This window comes from Sycon ciliatum, chromosome 3 (genome assembly GCF_964019385.1).
Source record: "Sycon ciliatum chromosome 3, ocSycCili1.1, whole genome shotgun sequence".
Classification (NCBI taxonomy): Eukaryota; Metazoa; Porifera; class Calcarea; order Leucosolenida; family Sycettidae; genus Sycon; species Sycon ciliatum.
The window spans coordinates 24,479,553-24,497,546 of NC_088645.1; the positions used below are offsets into that span (position 1 = coordinate 24,479,553).

Consider the following 17,994-nt stretch of genomic DNA (forward strand, 5'->3'; position numbering starts at 1 on the left):
GGTGGCCTGTGCTCGTTGACTGCGCAATCTTAGAAAGTTTTACCGTCTCTGTGCTTTGCTGCCCCTTGCTCTGTGTACCTTCCGATTTGCTTTTTTCTCCACCACACTAGCTTTTTTTCTCTTGATGTGTCGTTTTTTTTGCAGTTTTGAGTTCACTAGACCTGTATATAGCACAGTTAGTTGGTGGTGTCTATGTCAATGTGCTTCGCTTCACCAGTCCTATCAGAATCTACAACACAGTTACTCTGCACGGATTTCCGTGTCACCTGCCATAACTATAAGTGTCACTGTGTTGCGTGTGTCTGTCTGTCTGTGTGTGTGTGTGGGTGGGGGGGGGGGGGGGGGGGGGGGGAGAGAGAGAGAGAGAGCGAGAGAGAGCGAGAGAGAGACAGAGAGAGAGAGCGACACACACATACACACACCGTTTGACGCCCATCGCCAGAGGCAATGATAGCGATGGTAACTCGGTGTGTGTGCATGCGAGCGCGCACGCGCGTGTGTGGACTCACAGAACAAAGAAAGATAATGCTACTTTGAAGTAAATAGAAATGAGTTTCTGCAGGGGAAAATCAAGATAAATCAGGGGAGAAGCGGGCCAGCCACCTGTCACTGCCTGCTCGTGTTCAGACACATACATCTAACATGCACTTATAGGGGAGCAGGACAAACTTCAAAGACAAAATTACCAATGGTTACTGCATGTAGCAGGTCAACAGAAGAGATAGGAGGGAGGTGGTAAAGGTCAGTCATGTCAGAAGCAAGCAAACAATCATGTGTGCGTGGAGCAACAACAGCAGCCCCGGCTAACTGCAATGGCTAACGACAGCCTGACTGTCAATGTGGGTGTGACTGCAGAAGCTAGGGCAGCAAGATCGTCAATGTTGTTTTGTTGCGACTGTAATGGCTAGTCCAGGCCAGGAGCGGGTCAGTGTTACGCTCTCAACTAAATCAATAGGAGAGTTTGTAGTAGCTGATGGACTGTGTGTTCAGTGGAAAGAGGAACGGCACAGAGAGTAGCTATTGCCAGGCAGGGCATACGGTGTACGTGCAAGATACCAGGAAAAACCCAGACAGACATTCCAGTAGCTCTAGATATGCTGTTCCATGGTGAGTGACTCTGCGGCCGTGCAACTCCAGCGGGTGAATAGTGACACGCTGAAAGCTTGCGTGGAGAGTTCCGATGTCGACATCCTGTATGAGATTGAGTGGCCACGGCTGACCAGCAATTCAGTGTTGAAAGCAAAGCGCCGCATGGCAGTTGGCGATGGTATTGCTGCCGAGGCTGGCAGTCGAGGTGAATGCAGAGTAGTGCAGAGTAGTGCAGGGTAGTGCAGAGTACTGCCACCGCGGCGGCGGACACTGAGCTGTGATGGCACGCCGGTGCATTCCATCGCCGGCCGCAGTTACCACTACCGCCTGCAGCACACATAGTAGCAGCGAACTGGAGTGGCACGCCCGGCCGGAGATTCAATCGCCGGCCACAGTTACTATCACCGCCTGCAACACACATGCTAGCGGTTGCGCCATCTCAACAGATGCAGTGACTGGACGTAAAGTAACTTCACGGTTCACGCCCGCCCGCCGACACGAGTGTGTTCCAGCCCAGCCCTGGTAGCAGAAGAGGCGTTCACAAAACTCTAGTTGTCCTACAACGCAGCAGTGTCGGGAGCGTCTCCGGTCCGCGCACGCATTCACAACACCACGGTATTGGGCCAAGGCTGCTACAGCCACGCTTCGAACTGTCCACAACAAGAACAACACACCGGAGATGGAACAGGAGCGCTCCAGGAGGCGGCATTGCGGCCAGCAGTGGTGGGACATGCACACTCGCACACGCACCGTGTCACGTTGCTGTGTGACGCATGCACTCTCTCTCTCTCTCTCTCTCTCTCTCTCTCTCTCTCTCGGTCACAGTGAGCATCGACGCTTCCGCCGCTCCAAGCGCATGTACGGACATTTGTTCAGCAACTGGGCCTATAGTACGTCCATTAGAGTTTCGCCCTTGGCTACTGTTATTGTCGCTATTGTTCTCACTGGAGCGCTTGCACCACCTCCTTCTCCGGCAGATTGTCCAGCAGCAGCAGCAGTTGCGGCACCACGCTGCACACCCTCTTCACAGCTGTACCGCGTTACTTTGCCACTGGCCGCCGCCAGCCGTTCTTCCAGAAGGCGATGGGCGTCGCGCGCACACTGACTGGTGTGCGCTACTTTCTGCAAGACGGAGACGCCGACAACAAAAACAACACACAGAGTAGCATGAATGAGACCTCTTACACACAGCCAGGGCTGCTGCCGGAATGACTTAAAGGGGAAGTCCGGTGAAAAATTTAAATTTCACAGTCCGTAGAGTTCGGGTCGCTGAGTCGAATGGTCTTTGTCCGAGGAGGCTGCGGCCTATGGTTCGTCAGATACGCCCAATCGAACATGTGCGAATTTGAGCGCGCATCACCCAGATCCAGGTGATGACGTCACAGCGTGCAGCCAGGTAGCCACACCATCTAGTCGTGTACAAAATGGCCATATTCGGAGCGCGTTCGATTGGGGAACCGTTTGTCGCATCTTCTTCGGACCAAGACCATTCGATTCAGTGTTACAAACACTACGTACCCTGTGATTTTCAGCTCGCTAAACCTCGAGGTTATACCGTATTTTAGCCGTTTCCGAGTTGGACTTTTTCCGTCAGCATGCAATGGCGTCTAGTCTAGTCTACGGCTCTAGCAATGCGCTGCGTGCAACGTGCATGCTAGCTGTAGTGCAGTCAACAAGCTCATCACACACGGAACTACTCCAGCACTGCCGTGCTGGGCTAGTACTAGTAGTATCTACAACAAGACTCCAGTCCAAACACAAGACTCAGAAAACTAGTCAACGCACGGACTTGTCATGTACTACACTCGCATCAGTCGTCCAGTCATGTAGTCAGAGAACGTGCGTTTCTCCTTGCCGGTGCCGGTGGTTGTGCTTTGAGAAAGAAAATTTTAGTTTTCCGCTCCAGTCCCGCCTCATTATTTTATGCTACAGCGATGAGTGCACAACCGTGACAAGTGACAAAACAGCGAACAGCTCCAGGACCTAGAACTTTCAGATTCCATAGCGTTGCGAGCGAAGAGTCGTGCCCGTGGTTCAAAGAGCCTGCAGTGTTCTCCAATTGAGTAGTCCGAAATATGCCAAGTTCGCACCAAAACATCACCATGTGGCAGGCTACTGGAGTCTAAGTGAATCGGTATGGAACAACATTTAGAGCACTCGCATCACTCTTCTCCATTTTGGCGACCCTGCTCTCCAGCGATCTGATAATTATATCAGCCTCGTCTGCAATAGCTGCTGTTTCTTCATCAGTCGGAAACTCAGAGCGCTCACTCTTGACCGGCCCGCGCGGCCATTTCTTCAGCTGAATACCGAGGTTCTCAGCCCCAGACCAAACTCATGAAGGTCAGCCATGGCTGCATCCTCACTCTCACAAGGAGTTAGGTCTTCGGGATCGCTTGCACCAGCTAATATCAGTCGCCAAATCATTTGAAATAGCACTGACACTATTGCTTTCACGCACTCCTTTTGACCTAGCTGCACGCTATGACGTTGCGGAGGGTGTGGCGCGGCCGCATGACGTCATGGCGCAGCCCCCGAAACTCAGTTTTTCAAACGGAAATATCTCGAGAACGCTTTGTCGGAGACACGTGGGACCAACACCATTCGACTCAGCGCCCGAAACTCTACCGACCCTGAAATTTAAATTTTTCACCGGACTTCCCCTTTAATGGAGAGACAAAAAGAATGCAACAGTGACAAGAGATTGATGAGTAGAAACAAGGTTGGTGAAGGAATGAAAGAAGGCTGGTGGCTCTGAGGAGAATAAGAGAGAGAGAGAGAGAGAGAGAGAGAGAGAGAGAGAGAGAGAGAGAGAGAGAGAGAGACACACACACACACACACACACACACATACACACACAGGGTACTCACAAGCTCTGCAAGGCGGGGCGTGTTGCCGCACACACTGCTCGAGGACACTTGTCCAAGGTAGGCAATCTGCTCGGACAGGCCAGTCTCAACCCTCTAAACACACCAGAACAAAGCAACACCAGCACCAAACAGGGCATATAGAACAGACTTCAAGGAGAAATACGGGAGAGTGAGAAACAGCACCAGCAGATTGTGTGTGCACGCGTGTGTGTTTGTGTATAAACGCGGCAGACCTATCAAGAGAGACACAATGTCGCAAGCACACACACACACACGTTCAAAGATAAAGCAGAGCCAGATGATGACAAAGACAACTCTCTGACTCACACAGTCTTCAGGATGCATACCCCCCCCCCCCCCCCCCACACACACACCTCATGCACACTCAGCCAAAGACACACTTCATGTTCACACCCATACACAGGGACATATGGATGAAAGGGAGCTTGATCACGAAACAGAAAACGGTGCAAGCATGAGTTCGATGCTACACACCTGCAGATGCTGGAGAAAATTGGTGGCATACGCATTGGCCATTGTTTGCGACGACGTCTCCTTTGCGAGCTCCGTCACGGCCATTCCGGCCGACTCCAACGCCAAGGATATCTCCTTCAATAGAAAACCAAACATGACAATCATACATTTATTACATGTACACAGTGAAAAACACATCGTTAAGAAGAACACTGCTAAGAAGAATTGTTTGATTTAGAAGAACTAGCATTCACATCCCTACTGGATAGATCACCGTGAATATGGACAAGAAGAAGTTCCGCTACTACGGTAGTATTGCGATCCAACACCATTGGTTCCCTGGTGTTGGTCCTAACGAGGTTAGACTGTGCACTGTGAGAGAACCCCTGCAAGGGTGACTGACAAGAGCAACACCATACTGTGCGCGCCTACTGAAAGACATACAGATATTCTAACGTCGATTAAAATTAACGATCTCCGGATTTTAGTGGGTTAGCGAGGTGAAATTCTAACGAATTCCGGCTCAAAACGGGCAAATGACTGTACAGGTACATACCGTTTTGTACATAACGACTTCAAATGTTAACGAATTTCTTAAATTCGTTAAATCGTTATAATTAAATGTTCAGACCTTTCCCGTTTGGGGTCTTTCCCTCAAACTAGTCAAGAATTAAATGTTCGTTAACAGTACTGGCCTTACAGTACAGTATTTCCTATTCGGAAAGGACACTGCACTATCAGTATGTACAGGTGATGGAAGACCAGTTGTGCGTTGGCCAGCGGATCAACTCCACTGGCAAACGTACAACTCGCACATGCAGAGTAAGATGCAATGATAACGGTCGTGCAGATCCGGTGCTTGTTGAAAGGACATGTTCTCTTGACCCGGTGCTACCTGTATGCCTAATGCATTAATGGTGAGTAGATCTACGGTGAAAAGTCACGCCGAGAGAGAGAGAGAGAGAGAGAGAGAGAGAGAGAGAGAGAGAGAGAGAGAGAGAGAGAGAGAGAGAGAGAGAGAGAGAGAGAGAGAGAGAGAGAGAGAGAGAGAGAGAGAGAGAGAGAGAGAGAGAGAGAGAGAGAGAGAGAGAGAGTTTTGCGCCAGGCCAGTTTCGCGCTGAGAACTGTAACCACTGCAGGAACTTGCTTTGTGCAGAACCAATCTTCTATCATATTCAGTGGCGTGCAAATGTTTTTTTTGCTACTGCACGCATACAGTGTATGACCACCGGGTTCGGGGGTGGTGACACCGCTATCTCTCAGGCATTGGCTAGGCTGACGATGGGTTTGCGTTCTCAATGTTACACAAATTAAAAAGTGCTACTTTTCAGAAGCGCTAGCTTTGGCAACAATATTGCAGATGTAACAGACTTTGTCAGTGAACACCAGTTGAATATCAGCTAAGAAGCAGCAAGCACCCCAAGCAAGTTTCCGTGCTTTCAAGCCAGGCTAAATGTTGCTTGCAGTCATTCTTGCTCACCTTCTCGATGGCTTCAATACGCTCGATTCGAGTGTTCGTCTCTGCCAAGGACATCACGACCTCAGACGCCAAAGCCTAGTCTGCCGGAAGATGGTGTTTGAACAAGTTCTATCGCAACCCCACACCGTCTGCAGGTGATTATTATCCACGGCCACGTCAACAACAAGTAAGAAAAGGATTGTTATGCCAGAATATTGTGTGCTTTTTTCTTCCTTGGTACAATGGTGTTGACTCACTGCGGCAACATAGTCATTGCTTTCAAAGATTTCAAACTGGAAAAAAATGTCATTGATTTTTTGGATTCAGAGGATTTTTGGCGACCCGACGCCATATCCGTAGCCCTGGTTACTAAAATGGCGGACCAAGAAGCGACCAAGAAAGGAACAAAAGAGCCCACTGCGCTTGCTCAGCTTTCACAGCAGTTTTTCTTTCTTTCTCACCTTGCCCCGTCGACGCGTCGTCTACTCTGGTGGTGTGTTCTTTTCTGGCCTGAAGTTTGCTGTGATGATGCCCGTCATGCCTCCCTTTCAACACTCTCAACTGCAATTCTCAGCTTCGTTTGCGGCTTTTGATCCTGCTGTACGCTAGCCGAGGACTGTTTGCTCTATCTACAAAACATTCCGTAAGAAGAAAATCATCATCTCTGCCTCGTGCTATGTCCTCTTCACCGACGTTGCTCTTTCCGTCCGGATGACGCGATTGCTTCTAATATCATGGCGCTCGCCGGCCTCGGCTTCTAACTACGACTTCACCATAAACATGGTAAGATCCTTTTTTCTGTATTGTTTGTTGCATGCATGTTCCGTCTGTACGGTGGAATGTTCTTCTTCTTCATTTTTCATCACTTCGTAGCAGCTTTATGTATTGTGTTTTGACAGTGTACATGCCTAATCTGTAGACTATGAGCAACGAAAATGTTGTACCTGTCTCGTGGAAAGGGGACTCCTACCTCGAATCCGGGGATGATGCAATATTCGCAAAGTTGGTAATTTTGTTGCCATTTGCTTTCTTTGATTTCAGGTTGTGAAGAGTTGAAGGAAATCGTGATCCGTATCAGTTCGCCTCTATTTCGGAAGCATCCCAAAAATCGGTACGTCTTAGATTAGGATATGTCTCTTGCGTCTGTGAAAAAAAGAGATTGGAAAGTGTTCGTTCTTTCCCGGCCTGGTAGTGAGGATGGAACAATTCACTTTGACCTGATCTGTGTCCAAGCTGATTTGACTGAGCGTCTCATCACTGTTCACAGAATATGCTGTCAACCACTGGGCGCTGAGCTAGCGGGCCAACTGTCGTATCTGGCGTGAAAGTGTTTGCATGTTTGGATTATTTGTGGAATTACTTCCTTTGCATTGACCGCGTGGCATCTCCTTTTTTTCATTTTTCGTATGCAGCTCCAGATCCATGACTCTTGGCCAAGTGTTACTGAAGACCGAATGCTTTTCAGGAGGTAAGACTGTTTCTTTTTCGTAATTGTAGCAGGCATATCTTTTGGAGATGGTTGATTTTGTGGATCGGTGATGATAAAACAATCTTACCTACTTTGAGCTATATGCAATGAGATAGCACATTGTTCCGATCTTGTCTGAGATCCACAAATTATTGCATAATTATTTTATGTGGCCTTCGTTGGATATTGACAATCGCTTTTGGCTAGCTTTATGTATGTGTGCAGCGGAATACGTAAATCCTTTCAAAATGAATATTCAAAGATCCAATTCCCAGTATCGCATTGCTTTGTTCTTGCAGCTTGCAATCTATCCTTCATGGAGCAGTCTCTCCACCACCAAGCTTGGTATCACTGAAACCACCAGGTCGATATGGTAAGGTGGCACTCCTCAATCTTTTGTATTGTGTTACACAGTTTGGTACAGCACGAATTATGGGTGGATCGGTGATGATAAAACAATCTTACCTACTTTGAGCTTTATGTTATGATATAGCACATTGTTCCGATCTTGTCTGAGATCCCCACATGCAAACGTTGTCGTGAAGTATTTCTGTTGCTTCGATGTATAGTATCTGTGGATTGTACTGACATCCCCCACCTCTGTATTTTGCTTTCATTTTCTTTCAGGGTCAACAATCTGGATAAAGACATTGGGAAATTCAGATGGTGTGTCTGCATGTTTGATTATGTAAGTTTGCTGCTTTTTCATCTGACCGGTGTGGTCAGCACATGGATGTTATTCGTATTCTGTAGCCACATGCTGTTGAATGTGGTTGTAGAATAGTCACATGTGCAGCCATTTTGGGAAGGAGGATATGATGCGTACTGTTTATCCATTCTCGTAGGGTTTGACAGTCTAGCAGTCAGCCGCACGTCTTGATGTAATGTCTGGGTGTGTGCACGCAAGTGCGCTGTGCGTGGCATTGGCTGCAGTCGGTTTTCGGCTTCTACTCAGTGTCATGTGCGGAGGGCGACAGTGCTGTTTTGCGGTCAGGGGTCCCGTGCTCTGGGCATCTTTTCACGCACGTCATGCTTCGGTGTGTTTGTGTGTTGGCTTGGTGTTCTTGGGTGCTGGGTCTTGAAACCAAGGATGATTTAACATTTCTGATCACTCCACATCATTTTATACTGTTAGTTGATTTTGCGCATACTGGCATTGATCACAGTGTGTCTTTGTTTCCTTGCTCACAGGAAGTCTGGTTTCTCACGCACGCAGGCCCTGTAACCCTACTGGAAATGCGTCTGGTAAGCATGCTCTCCTCTATACTTTTGTCATGTGTAATAGCAGACTCCACATATTCGGTTGTGGGTTTGCACTTCCCCAGCAATATGCACCTTTATTGCTTGTGAGTGGGATTTTCATCAATCCTGTAGTGTACGTAGCCAGTGAGGATGGAGCAATTCACTTTGACCTGATCTGTGTCCAAGTTGATTTGACTACGGTCTCTTCGCTGTTCACAGAAGATGCTGTCAACCACTGGGCGCTGAGCTGGCTGTAAACTTTGATCTGTCTTGTAGCTCATTTTTAGTCTTGCAGCAACAGTTGTGCTGACTTGTATTATGTTCATGTCCTTTTCTTCATCTTTGTCTTCAGATCTCCTACCCTGACGTTGAGAGAAGTTGATGATCCTGTTCTTTTGCTATGTAATCCTATTCACCTTTTTGGATCTTCTTGTTTTTGGAAAATATCTTCAGTACCTTTGTTTGCAATAATCATGATTGCACATCAGCTCCAATCCAGTACAATTTTCTCCGTGTTCATGTGTGATATTCAGGCCATGTTACATCCGGTTTTATTCACCCTGTGACTGAGTGTGGACATTCTGTCCCCTTGGAAAAACGCGATTCCGCGCCCGCGGCAAATTTCGCAGAAGTTGCCATCATCCGCGGAAATCAAGGAATCCACACTTTTGCCCGCGGAATCTGAATTTTTAGGGTAAATTACTAAAATTACTACTCAGAAAGCAGCAGAAAAACTACTTTGCGATCTGTTTGAGAACATTTCTCTTGCCAGTACAGGTCTCTCCAAGATTCTTCACTCTTATTCAGTTTGTGAGTGCAAAGGGTAGTATGAAAAGTGCTCCTTTAAGCCCAATTCACAATACAACTTTCTGCGACGCGATTTGCGACAGTTGCGACAAGAAACTCCCTGTCGCAATGCACCTGTCGCAGAAGTTGAAGAAAGTTCAACTTTTGCAACGTGAGACACGCGACATGCACAAATGGAGTACAGTTTTGAACCTGGGTGCACGTGCATGGTATTACTTGTGCATGAGGATGTCGCAAACATGAAGAATATTGTGAACCGTGTGTCGCTGTCGCAAGTGTCGTATGTCGCGTCGCAGAAAGTTGTATTGTGAATCGGCCTTTATGCGAATAGTTGTCATATCCTCTACAAGGAGGGTGAAAAACTTGCAGAAAGTGCCGCAGATTTTTGATTTTGCTGCAGAAAATCCCCGTTTTCCCTGCGGAATTTTGAATTCTTTCCCGCGTTTTTCCTAAAGAACAGGACATTGCCTGAAGTTTTGCGGCTGTGAATGTGTGATCACATGGGTGCAAGACATCCTAGCTGTTATACCAGTATTGAATTAGACCCGGTCTGAGCGCAAGACACTAATACCTGTACTGTATTAGTGTCCAGGGTACTCTGGAACAACAAATCGGCTGTCCTTCGAAGTTTTATGTGACTTTTGTCCCAGCCTGCATGGCGTAATATACTGCAGTAGGTGTATGTGCTTGATGCTTTCACTGTCTATGGAAGAACCTGTCCCTCCAGAAACCTCTGGAGACATTTCGGAAATATTGTGGGATTACTTAGGGCGTGTTCGATTGGTAGGATCGGGATTCCGATCCACTGGATTCGCACCCTTTCGATTGGTCGGATCCGGTCAATCCTCCTCGGAGAGCAGGGTTGACCGGATCCAAATGTGACCTTTGTGCGTATCTGGCGGGTAAAAATCATTTTTGTACACATTGTGGTACGCACACGTGGATGGAGATGGAGCTTGTTGACTTTTTTACGACGCACGGGATGAGTACGACGTTCACCCTTTTGGGTGCCTTGTGAGCGCCATTTTCAACATGGCAACAGTCAAGCCTCAAGGTCCAAAATAAAGTGTTCAGTTGAATCTGAAGGATCCGAGGATCTGAGATCTGGATCCCGATCCCGATCCTTACCAATCGAACATGCCCTTACTTGCGAGGTAAAATGGCACACCTTGTCGGGAATACTGCAGATTTTGTCAAACATTGTGGGATTATTGTACGAGGTGATTTGGCTTTTTTTAACATGGTTGTAAAATGATGTTTTTTCAGCCACTTCTAGGCAAGCTACGTCCAAATAAATTGTTGCAAGTGGAAGTGCTATCCTTCATGCCTGTTGTCTCAAAAAATGGGAATGATCCCACTTTGGAAAGTGTCTTGAATCATGTCCTACTTCCATAGTATTCTCAGGGTTCAAATAATTGGTGTGTCATTTTTTAACAAATTTGTAAAATGGCATCACAAACTGGGATATTCGGTCATCAATGTTCTGAAGTTGATAGATATCACTTCAAGGAATGCTAGTGGATGAAAATTAATCTGTCAACTGCATTGTATGCTGCCGCAAAGCCGTGTTTTTGTATTTGTAACTAGTGGCTGTGTCATACGGTAGAATTGGATACCGTATTATCTCTAATATAAGCACGGTCCTTTATTTTTTCAATGTACCTCCGCCCCGTGCTATTAATGGAGACGTTCCTTTATTGGAGACTGTTCCATTATTATTTCAACCTCATTTTCAGAGGCATGTTGCCATGCCAAATTCATGTCAGACACACACATTTCAGGGTTTTTCACCGGTACGGATCTATGTCATTCGGATCTTCCCAAGTTGTACAATGTACTGTTGAGATACCGAATTCATATAAATCAATACCATGCCATACCATACAGATAATGAATTTACACAGTGTGCTTTTAATGGAGACTGAGCACTTTATTTTTTGAATGCCGCCCCAAGGTGTTCTCTTATTGGAGACTGTGCTTATATTAGAGATAATACGGTAGGTAGCATAGCATCGCAGCCAGGTTTTCGTTCTCACAGAGTGTATTCCGTGACCTACTGTTCTTCATTGTTGTCTTTAGTGATGGCAAGACGGCCTGACGTCGTCCAAAGGCCCTGCGGAAGTAATTCACTGCCCTCCTCGTGCATTCAGGGGCTTATTTTACACATTTTACGCAAAAACAGCAAAGCACCCACCACTAGGTATACCGACGTGGCAGGGAGAATTAAATTATATGCACCAAATTTTGTGGTCAATGTTGATCTACGATAAACTGGCTCTCATTTGCCACCACCCATGTTTCGATACAGCCATCCGGAGCAGAGAAACAGCCAGAAGAAAAGCAAATTTTACACATTTGTTAAAAAATGCCAAATGTTAAAAAAAGCCAAATCACTTCGTAGTGAAATTGCGGGCGATTTTGGTACTTGTACTATAGTGCGGTACGTGTCATAGATCTACAGCATAAATCCTGCACGTGTGCTGCGCTCGTACTCGACTGTGTTCAACTAACTGCCTGACAGGAGCTTGCACGACACCTTTTATTCTCTGTCCCCTTGGAAAAACGCGATTCCGCGGCCGCGGCAAATTTCGCAGAAGTTGCCATCATCCGCGGAAATCACGGAATCCACACTTTTGCCCGCGGAATCTGAATTTTTTTAGGGTAAATTACTAAAATTACTACTCAGAAAGCAGCAGAAAACTACTTTGCGATCAGTTTGAGCACATTTCTCTTGCCAGTGCAGGTCTCTCCAAGATTCTTCACTCTTATTCAGTTTGTGACTGCAAAGGATAGTATGAAAGTGCTCCTTCATGCGACTAGTTGTCATATCCTCTACGAGGAGGGTGAAAAACTTGCAGAAAGTGCCGCAGATTTTTGATTTTACAGCAGAAATGCGCGGAAAACCCCTCTTTTCCCCGCGGAATTTGCCGCAGAATTTTGAATTCTTGGCCGCGTTTTTCCAAAGGGACAGAATTTTCTTCCATCCTCGGATCTGCACAACACTCGACGCGAGCCTTATTTTTGGACTTATCAGCCGTTGATTTGCCCAGAAACTTCTTCATTCTGGTGTGGATCTCACTACATGTACTAGTAAACTACAGTAGAGTCGCGCGCTGACGAACATCCAGTGGAGTGGAAATGGACTTTGGCGTTTTTTTACAGCTTTCACAGAATCTTTGAACGATATGCGTACATTTTGCGTACTACACCCTTGTTTTGTTCGATTGGGCCAGCGTTGCTCAGATCACACCGCCTGCTCGCACTCATCCAGATTCGCCAATCGATGACACCTGTAGTAAAATTGCTACTCGGAAAGCAGCAGAAAATGCCTCGTCATCATTGCTTTTCTGGTATGGTCCATGTTTTTATTGTATCATTGTGTTACTTATGCCTGTACAAGAGGCAGGTTCCCGTCTAGGCGACAAGCCTCTGGGTCATCCTAATAAAGATATTATTATTATTTAAAAAAAGAAGCAGAAAAGCTACTTTGCAATCTGTTTGAGCACATATTATACAGTAACCCATAGGCTACTCAGACTACGGCCACCTGTGATCACGTTTCTACGATTCAGACGTATTTGATCCACGATTGTGCATAAATTTTTTGAAACACGACTGCATCACCATGGAAATTCAAGTTCACACGTGATTTCGGCCGTAGTCTGAATCGCCTATTATGCAAATTGACGTCACACGAAATCCCGGTTGACCCTATTGTCTGTATTTTCGAAGTGTCTGCCACTAAGTATTAATCGGGCTAAATTGGTCAAATGCGCATGTTCATGTATAACACCAAGAGTACATAACCCCCATGTAAGCTTATCCAACCATGTTCGATGGGAATAAGGGCCGAACGCTGCATGGACCAAAACCAGTCGACTCGGCATCCAAAAGACTACAACATAATATGGACCAATCGCGGTCATCCGTGCTTTTATAAGAACGAAATCGCGCTTTTAGTGACATTCTGCATACAAATCCCCATCTAGCGTTAAGGGCGCAGTCACCCAGTTTTCGGTGGAAGTGACGAGTTCGATTGGGAATATAGAAGGAAGGGAGCGTCTCAGCTTCCTCGGACCAAGACCATTCAACTTAGCACCCCGAAGACTACACAACTGGTGAATTTTTTAAACCAAATCACTACAATACAATACGATACGCTATTTTCGAAAAAGAAAGAAAAAGGTGGGTGCACTGAAAGCCGTCTGCGATCATTCCTGAGTGAGATGAACAATTTTTTTGGCGTTCTTGAGCTCCACATTCTTCTTCCGCGTGCGACTTTTGTAGGCAGCATTCAAATGTGGAACCTGAATCTGGATCCGACCCTGCCAAGCTGACCAGTGCAAACCAGGGAGCCGTAAAAAATGCGGTATCTAACGACTCCCCGCTGGTTTGAACTCCAGCTGGTCAAAAAATGGGGTTTGCATGGTAGGCAAGACTGGCGCACTCAAAACGTTGGTTGTCAAGGGCACTCGCGAACAGGCCCGGAATTTTTGAACTGCGGCAAGAAAAGCACGAATGTTTGCCCGATTTCGCGAGCAGCGCAAACATGGATCTGTTGAATCCGTCAAATCCTCCCGTGCAGCCCTAGACTTACGAGCACCGGGATATGAACTGGTGCACGGCGAAGGCGGGATTTTCCTTGGTGAATGTCTCGGTGGAAACTTTTGAACTGAAGGCCTTGAAAGCTCTCGGAAACAGCAGACAGTGAAATCAGCTGCAAAACGCTTCGTGATTTTAAAAGTTCTTCAGAAGTTCTTCGGTGTTTGATGCACAGCATTCATACATGTATATTTATGTGACAATTGAAATTGGGTGAATAATGAAATCCGTAATAATATGGCTTGTGGTCATGAACTATGAAAAATCCTAGGAACTAATTGAAATGCTTAATGATGTAAATTCATATCGAACATCAAGTGGCTGGAAAGTGCACCTGGGCGGAAATGGTAAAACTGGAAGAAGAGTCGATCGTCTCATCCACCCAACACACAGCCGGACGGTGAAGTTGAGATGTACCGATGCGACACATTCCGAGGGAAAATGAGTGCAGAAGGAGCAGCAGGAGGAGGACGCACAGGACCTGTAACGTGTGCCTACGCCAAGATAGTACTGCCAGAGCATCCCATGATCTCCACCCTCATGGCTACGTAGTTGTTGTAGGTCTGCGGCAGAATACGAAGAGCACTTGTTTGCACCGGATTAGTGCAGTCCAGTACGCAGATGACGGCCGTCGACGAATCGGTATTGCCCTCGCACATCTGAACAGAAAGCAAGAGCAGCGTGAGACATACAACAGCAATTGCTTGGTAATCTAACACTGTTGAAGTAGTACACATTAAATTAGGCTTTGGATAAAGAAATAGAGAATGTCACGCCTCGAGTGACTGACTCTCGCACTCTCTCTCTCTCACTCTCTCGTACTCTCCCTCTCTCTCTCCCTCTCTCTCGTACTCTCCCCTCTCTTTCTCGTACTCTCCCCTCTCTCTCTCTCTCTCTCTCTCTCTCTCTCTCTCTCTCTCTTTCTCGTACTCTCCCCTCTCTCTCTTTCTCGTACTCTCCCTCTCTCTCTCTCTCTCTCTCTCTCTCTCTCTCTCTCTCTCTCTCTCTCTCTCTCTCTCTCTCTCTCTCTCTCTCGCTCTCTCTCTCTCTCTCTCTCTCTCTCTCTCTCTCTCTCTCTCTCTCTCTCTCTCTCGCTCTCTCTCTCTCTCTCTCTCTCTCTCTCTCTCTCTCTCTCTCTCTCTCTCTCTCTCTCTCTCTCTCTCTCTCTCGCTCTCGCTCTCGCTCTCGCTCTCGCTCTCGCTCTCGCTCTCGCTCTCTCTCTCTCTCTCGCTCTCGCTCTCTCTCTCGCTCTCGCTCTCGCTCTCTCTCTCGCTCTCTCTCTCGCTCTCTCTCTCGCTCTCTCTCTCGCTCTTGCTCCCTCTCACACTCTCGCACTCTCTTCCTCTCGCACTCTCTTCCCCACTCTCCAATCTAACACTGTTGAAGTAGTACACATTAAATTAGGCTTTGGATAAAGAAATAGAGAATGTCACGCCTCGAGTGACTGACTCTCGCACTCTCTCTCTCTCACTCTCTCGTACTCTCCCTCTCTCTCTCCCTCTCTCTCGTACTCTCCCCTCTCTTTCTCGTACTCTCTCTCTCTCTTGCTCCCTCTCACACTCTCGCACTCTCTTCCTCTCGCACTCTCTTCCCCACTCTCCCTCTCCCTCCCACTTTCTCACTCTCACTCTCTCATGCTCTCTGTCTCTTTCTCACACTCTCTCTTTCTCCCGGTCGCACGTCTTCGCTCTCTCGCTATATCTCCCCCTCGCTCTCGCACGCTTTTCATACTCTTTACTCGCTGTCTCTCACCACACACTCCTTTTCTCCGAAACACAGACACGAGCTATCCCTGCATATGCACTCTGCACGCACACACACGCACGCACACAAGCATACACCCACACTGCAGCATACACCCACACTGCAGCATACACCCACACTGCAGCATACACCCACACTGCAGCATACACACACACACCGCAGCATACACACACACACTGCAGCATGCACACACACACTGCAGCATGCACACACACTGCAGCATGCACACACACTGCAGCATGCACACACACTGCAGCATACACACACACTGCAGCAAACACCATCAAGCATGCATAGGCTACCTTGGGTGCTCCGTTCTCGGTCAGCGGCGACCAGGTGTTGTCGACGCCGAGTACGTGCACGGCATAGCTCACCGTCCAGTATGTACTCTTGTACTTGCCCTGCACAATTACACCTGTGATGCTCTTCTCCTTACCAAAGTCAATCTAGAACAGAGGAAGAGAGCAGAGAGCACCAGTGCAAGCCCATGGTGGGGATGGCACTGTCAGCAGCAAATCCCAAGCTATGCTATATCTACCAATTTAATCCAAAAGTCGACAAGGAGACAATAATCTAAGAATCGCAATGAAAGTTACGAAAAGTGCAGTCATTATGAACATGCATATACACACATCATCATCATCAATGGGCAGGGCATAGATTAACGGCCGGACATTGGCCATTTTCGGCCACTGACTGGACATTTTCAATTTCACCGGACATAGTGTCCGGTCAAAAAAGTAAAAAAAAGAGCAGCGACCTTTCGACCTTTTTATGCAGAGTTGGGCTTTCTTCGGAGCTTCGTGCCAAATGCGACTTGCATATCGTACAACTAACACGTACACCGTAGTCTCAGGCGTGAGATGAGCGATGCACTTGACCTGGAAGACTGAGATGCCTTCCTCGCGGAGTAAGAATATCAGCTGCACCTGAATTCTTGACTGCAACGCTTTCTTGTACATACATTTGTCGTCAGTAAATAGTTCAGTTTCTAATACAAATAAATTGGCGAATTGTACATAGTAATGTGTGAGATACGTCCACATACTGAGTCATTGTGAATATACTTCAGTACTACTAAAAAAAGAAGAAACACCCTGAAAATGTGTTGTGGAAAATGTCCGGGCATGTCCGGACAGATTTCAAAACGGAAGGACATTTGTGCGACCTAAATGAAATCCTTAAGCTATGCCCTGATGGGACGGTTCGGCTTCTCATTTTCTTAATCCATTGTTTCGGAGCACCCAGCTGGGTGGCTGTCTTGATCCTTGGGAGAACTGGATTTGTTCAGTCTTGCAAGAGCAAAAGAGAATATGAATCCGAGGTGGGAGAACGAGGAACCCGATCGACCCTTTTGTGGCTGAATATGGCAACCCAAAACAACGGAATCAAGTAAGCCTCAAGACCAAGGATGCCCGACCACAATCAAGTGTAAATGTTATCTGACGTTTACCGTACCGTCACTTTCCATGCTCTCTTACGCTTTTCTCTCTCCCACTCTCCCCCGCTCTCCCCCGCTCTCCCCCGCTCTCCCCCACTCTCCCCCGAATGCTACATGCACTTCCAGCACTTGGATTTAGCGTTGCATTTCACCAAATCTTTGGGTATGGCATGTCACCAGGATGAAAGCTAAAGCTGAAAAGCGTGTGCTGTTGATACTGGATTTCTGGAAACGCTCGGGTTTGCCGATGATAATAAATTAATAATTATTGTCTTTTCAAACAAAAAGCACAGTCAACCGCGTGTATATCAACACGTCGTGAATACCAACACTATCTTCAGACTAAGTAACCACTTGACGGCGTACTTTTTTTTAACCTCGCGGACACCGACAACTCGCGTATGACAGCACCTTTCTCCTTGCCGACCAAGGGTCGTTATTCACAAGATTGACTGTATACTACTTCGCAGGTAACTCAATCTGAGAAACCCCCAATCCGCGCCCCCCCCCCTCCCGAAACGAAAGGTTTTACTTTGAAATGTTGACGCAGGAAACCCTGATCGGTAGCATTGGTAACCATGGGCAGGGTCGCTTAGCAACCAAGTAGCATAGCACTCACCTGCAGATATGAACCTTTGACTGTTCTTGGGATCCATGCCTCGCCAGTGTGCAGTCGTGCTTCATGAGCCTCGCCACCTGTAGAGAACACACAGTGGAGAGCACACACACGCACGCACACACACACACTTGTACTTACTTACTTACTTACTTACTTAC

The 17,994-nt window shown here is 47.1% G+C and overlaps 2 protein-coding genes and 1 long non-coding RNA gene across 3 annotated transcripts in view; 1 reads left to right on the top strand and 2 right to left on the bottom strand.

The window, feature by feature from the left end:
• Positions 1 to 528: 528 nt before the first annotated feature.
• On the bottom strand, positions 529 to 6,226 carry LOC135811854 (uncharacterized). The gene is made up of 4 exons (XM_065325094.1): positions 5,915 to 6,226; positions 4,456 to 4,569; positions 3,961 to 4,053; positions 529 to 2,211 (listed from the first exon to the last, which is right to left on the bottom strand). Exons 1-4 carry the CDS (start codon positions 5,966 to 5,968, stop codon positions 1,975 to 1,977), a joined length of 498 nt encoding a protein of 165 aa, XP_065181166.1. The 5' UTR covers positions 5,969 to 6,226; the 3' UTR covers positions 529 to 1,974.
• Positions 6,227 to 6,357: 131 nt separating this feature from the next.
• LOC135811856 (uncharacterized) lies at positions 6,358 to 9,157 on the top strand. The gene is made up of 7 exons (XR_010552708.1): positions 6,358 to 6,676; positions 6,935 to 7,004; positions 7,306 to 7,361; positions 7,661 to 7,734; positions 7,989 to 8,049; positions 8,553 to 8,606; positions 8,956 to 9,157. It is a non-coding gene; the product is annotated as an uncharacterized LOC135811856 (long non-coding RNA).
• Positions 9,158 to 14,142: 4,985 nt separating this feature from the next.
• The window catches only part of LOC135811847 (otolin-1-like), a 19,203-nt gene continuing 15,351 nt past the window's right edge, over positions 14,143 to 17,994 (bottom strand). Inside the window, exons 11-13 of the mRNA XM_065325086.1 lie at positions 17,837 to 17,913; positions 16,079 to 16,222; positions 14,143 to 14,671 (exon numbers count right to left, since the gene is read on the bottom strand). Coding sequence (XP_065181158.1) covers positions 14,507 to 14,671; positions 16,079 to 16,222; positions 17,837 to 17,913 — 386 coding nt within the window. The 3' untranslated portion in view covers positions 14,143 to 14,506. The remainder of the gene's footprint in view (positions 14,672 to 16,078; positions 16,223 to 17,836; positions 17,914 to 17,994) is intronic.

Excerpts from the sequence above, each read along its gene's own strand:
- LOC135811854 (XM_065325094.1), bottom strand. The coding sequence starts at position 5,968 with ATGTCCTTGGCAGAGACGAACACTCGAATCGAGCGTATTGAAGCCATC. Across the intron at positions 4,570-5,914 it reads GTATTGAAGCCATCGAGAAG|GAGATATCCTTGGCGTTGGA; the intron begins GTGAGCAAGAAT and ends TTTCTATTGAAG. Across the intron at positions 4,054-4,455 it reads ATTTTCTCCAGCATCTGCAG|AGGGTTGAGACTGGCCTGTC; the intron begins GTGTGTAGCATC and ends TGGTGTGTTTAG.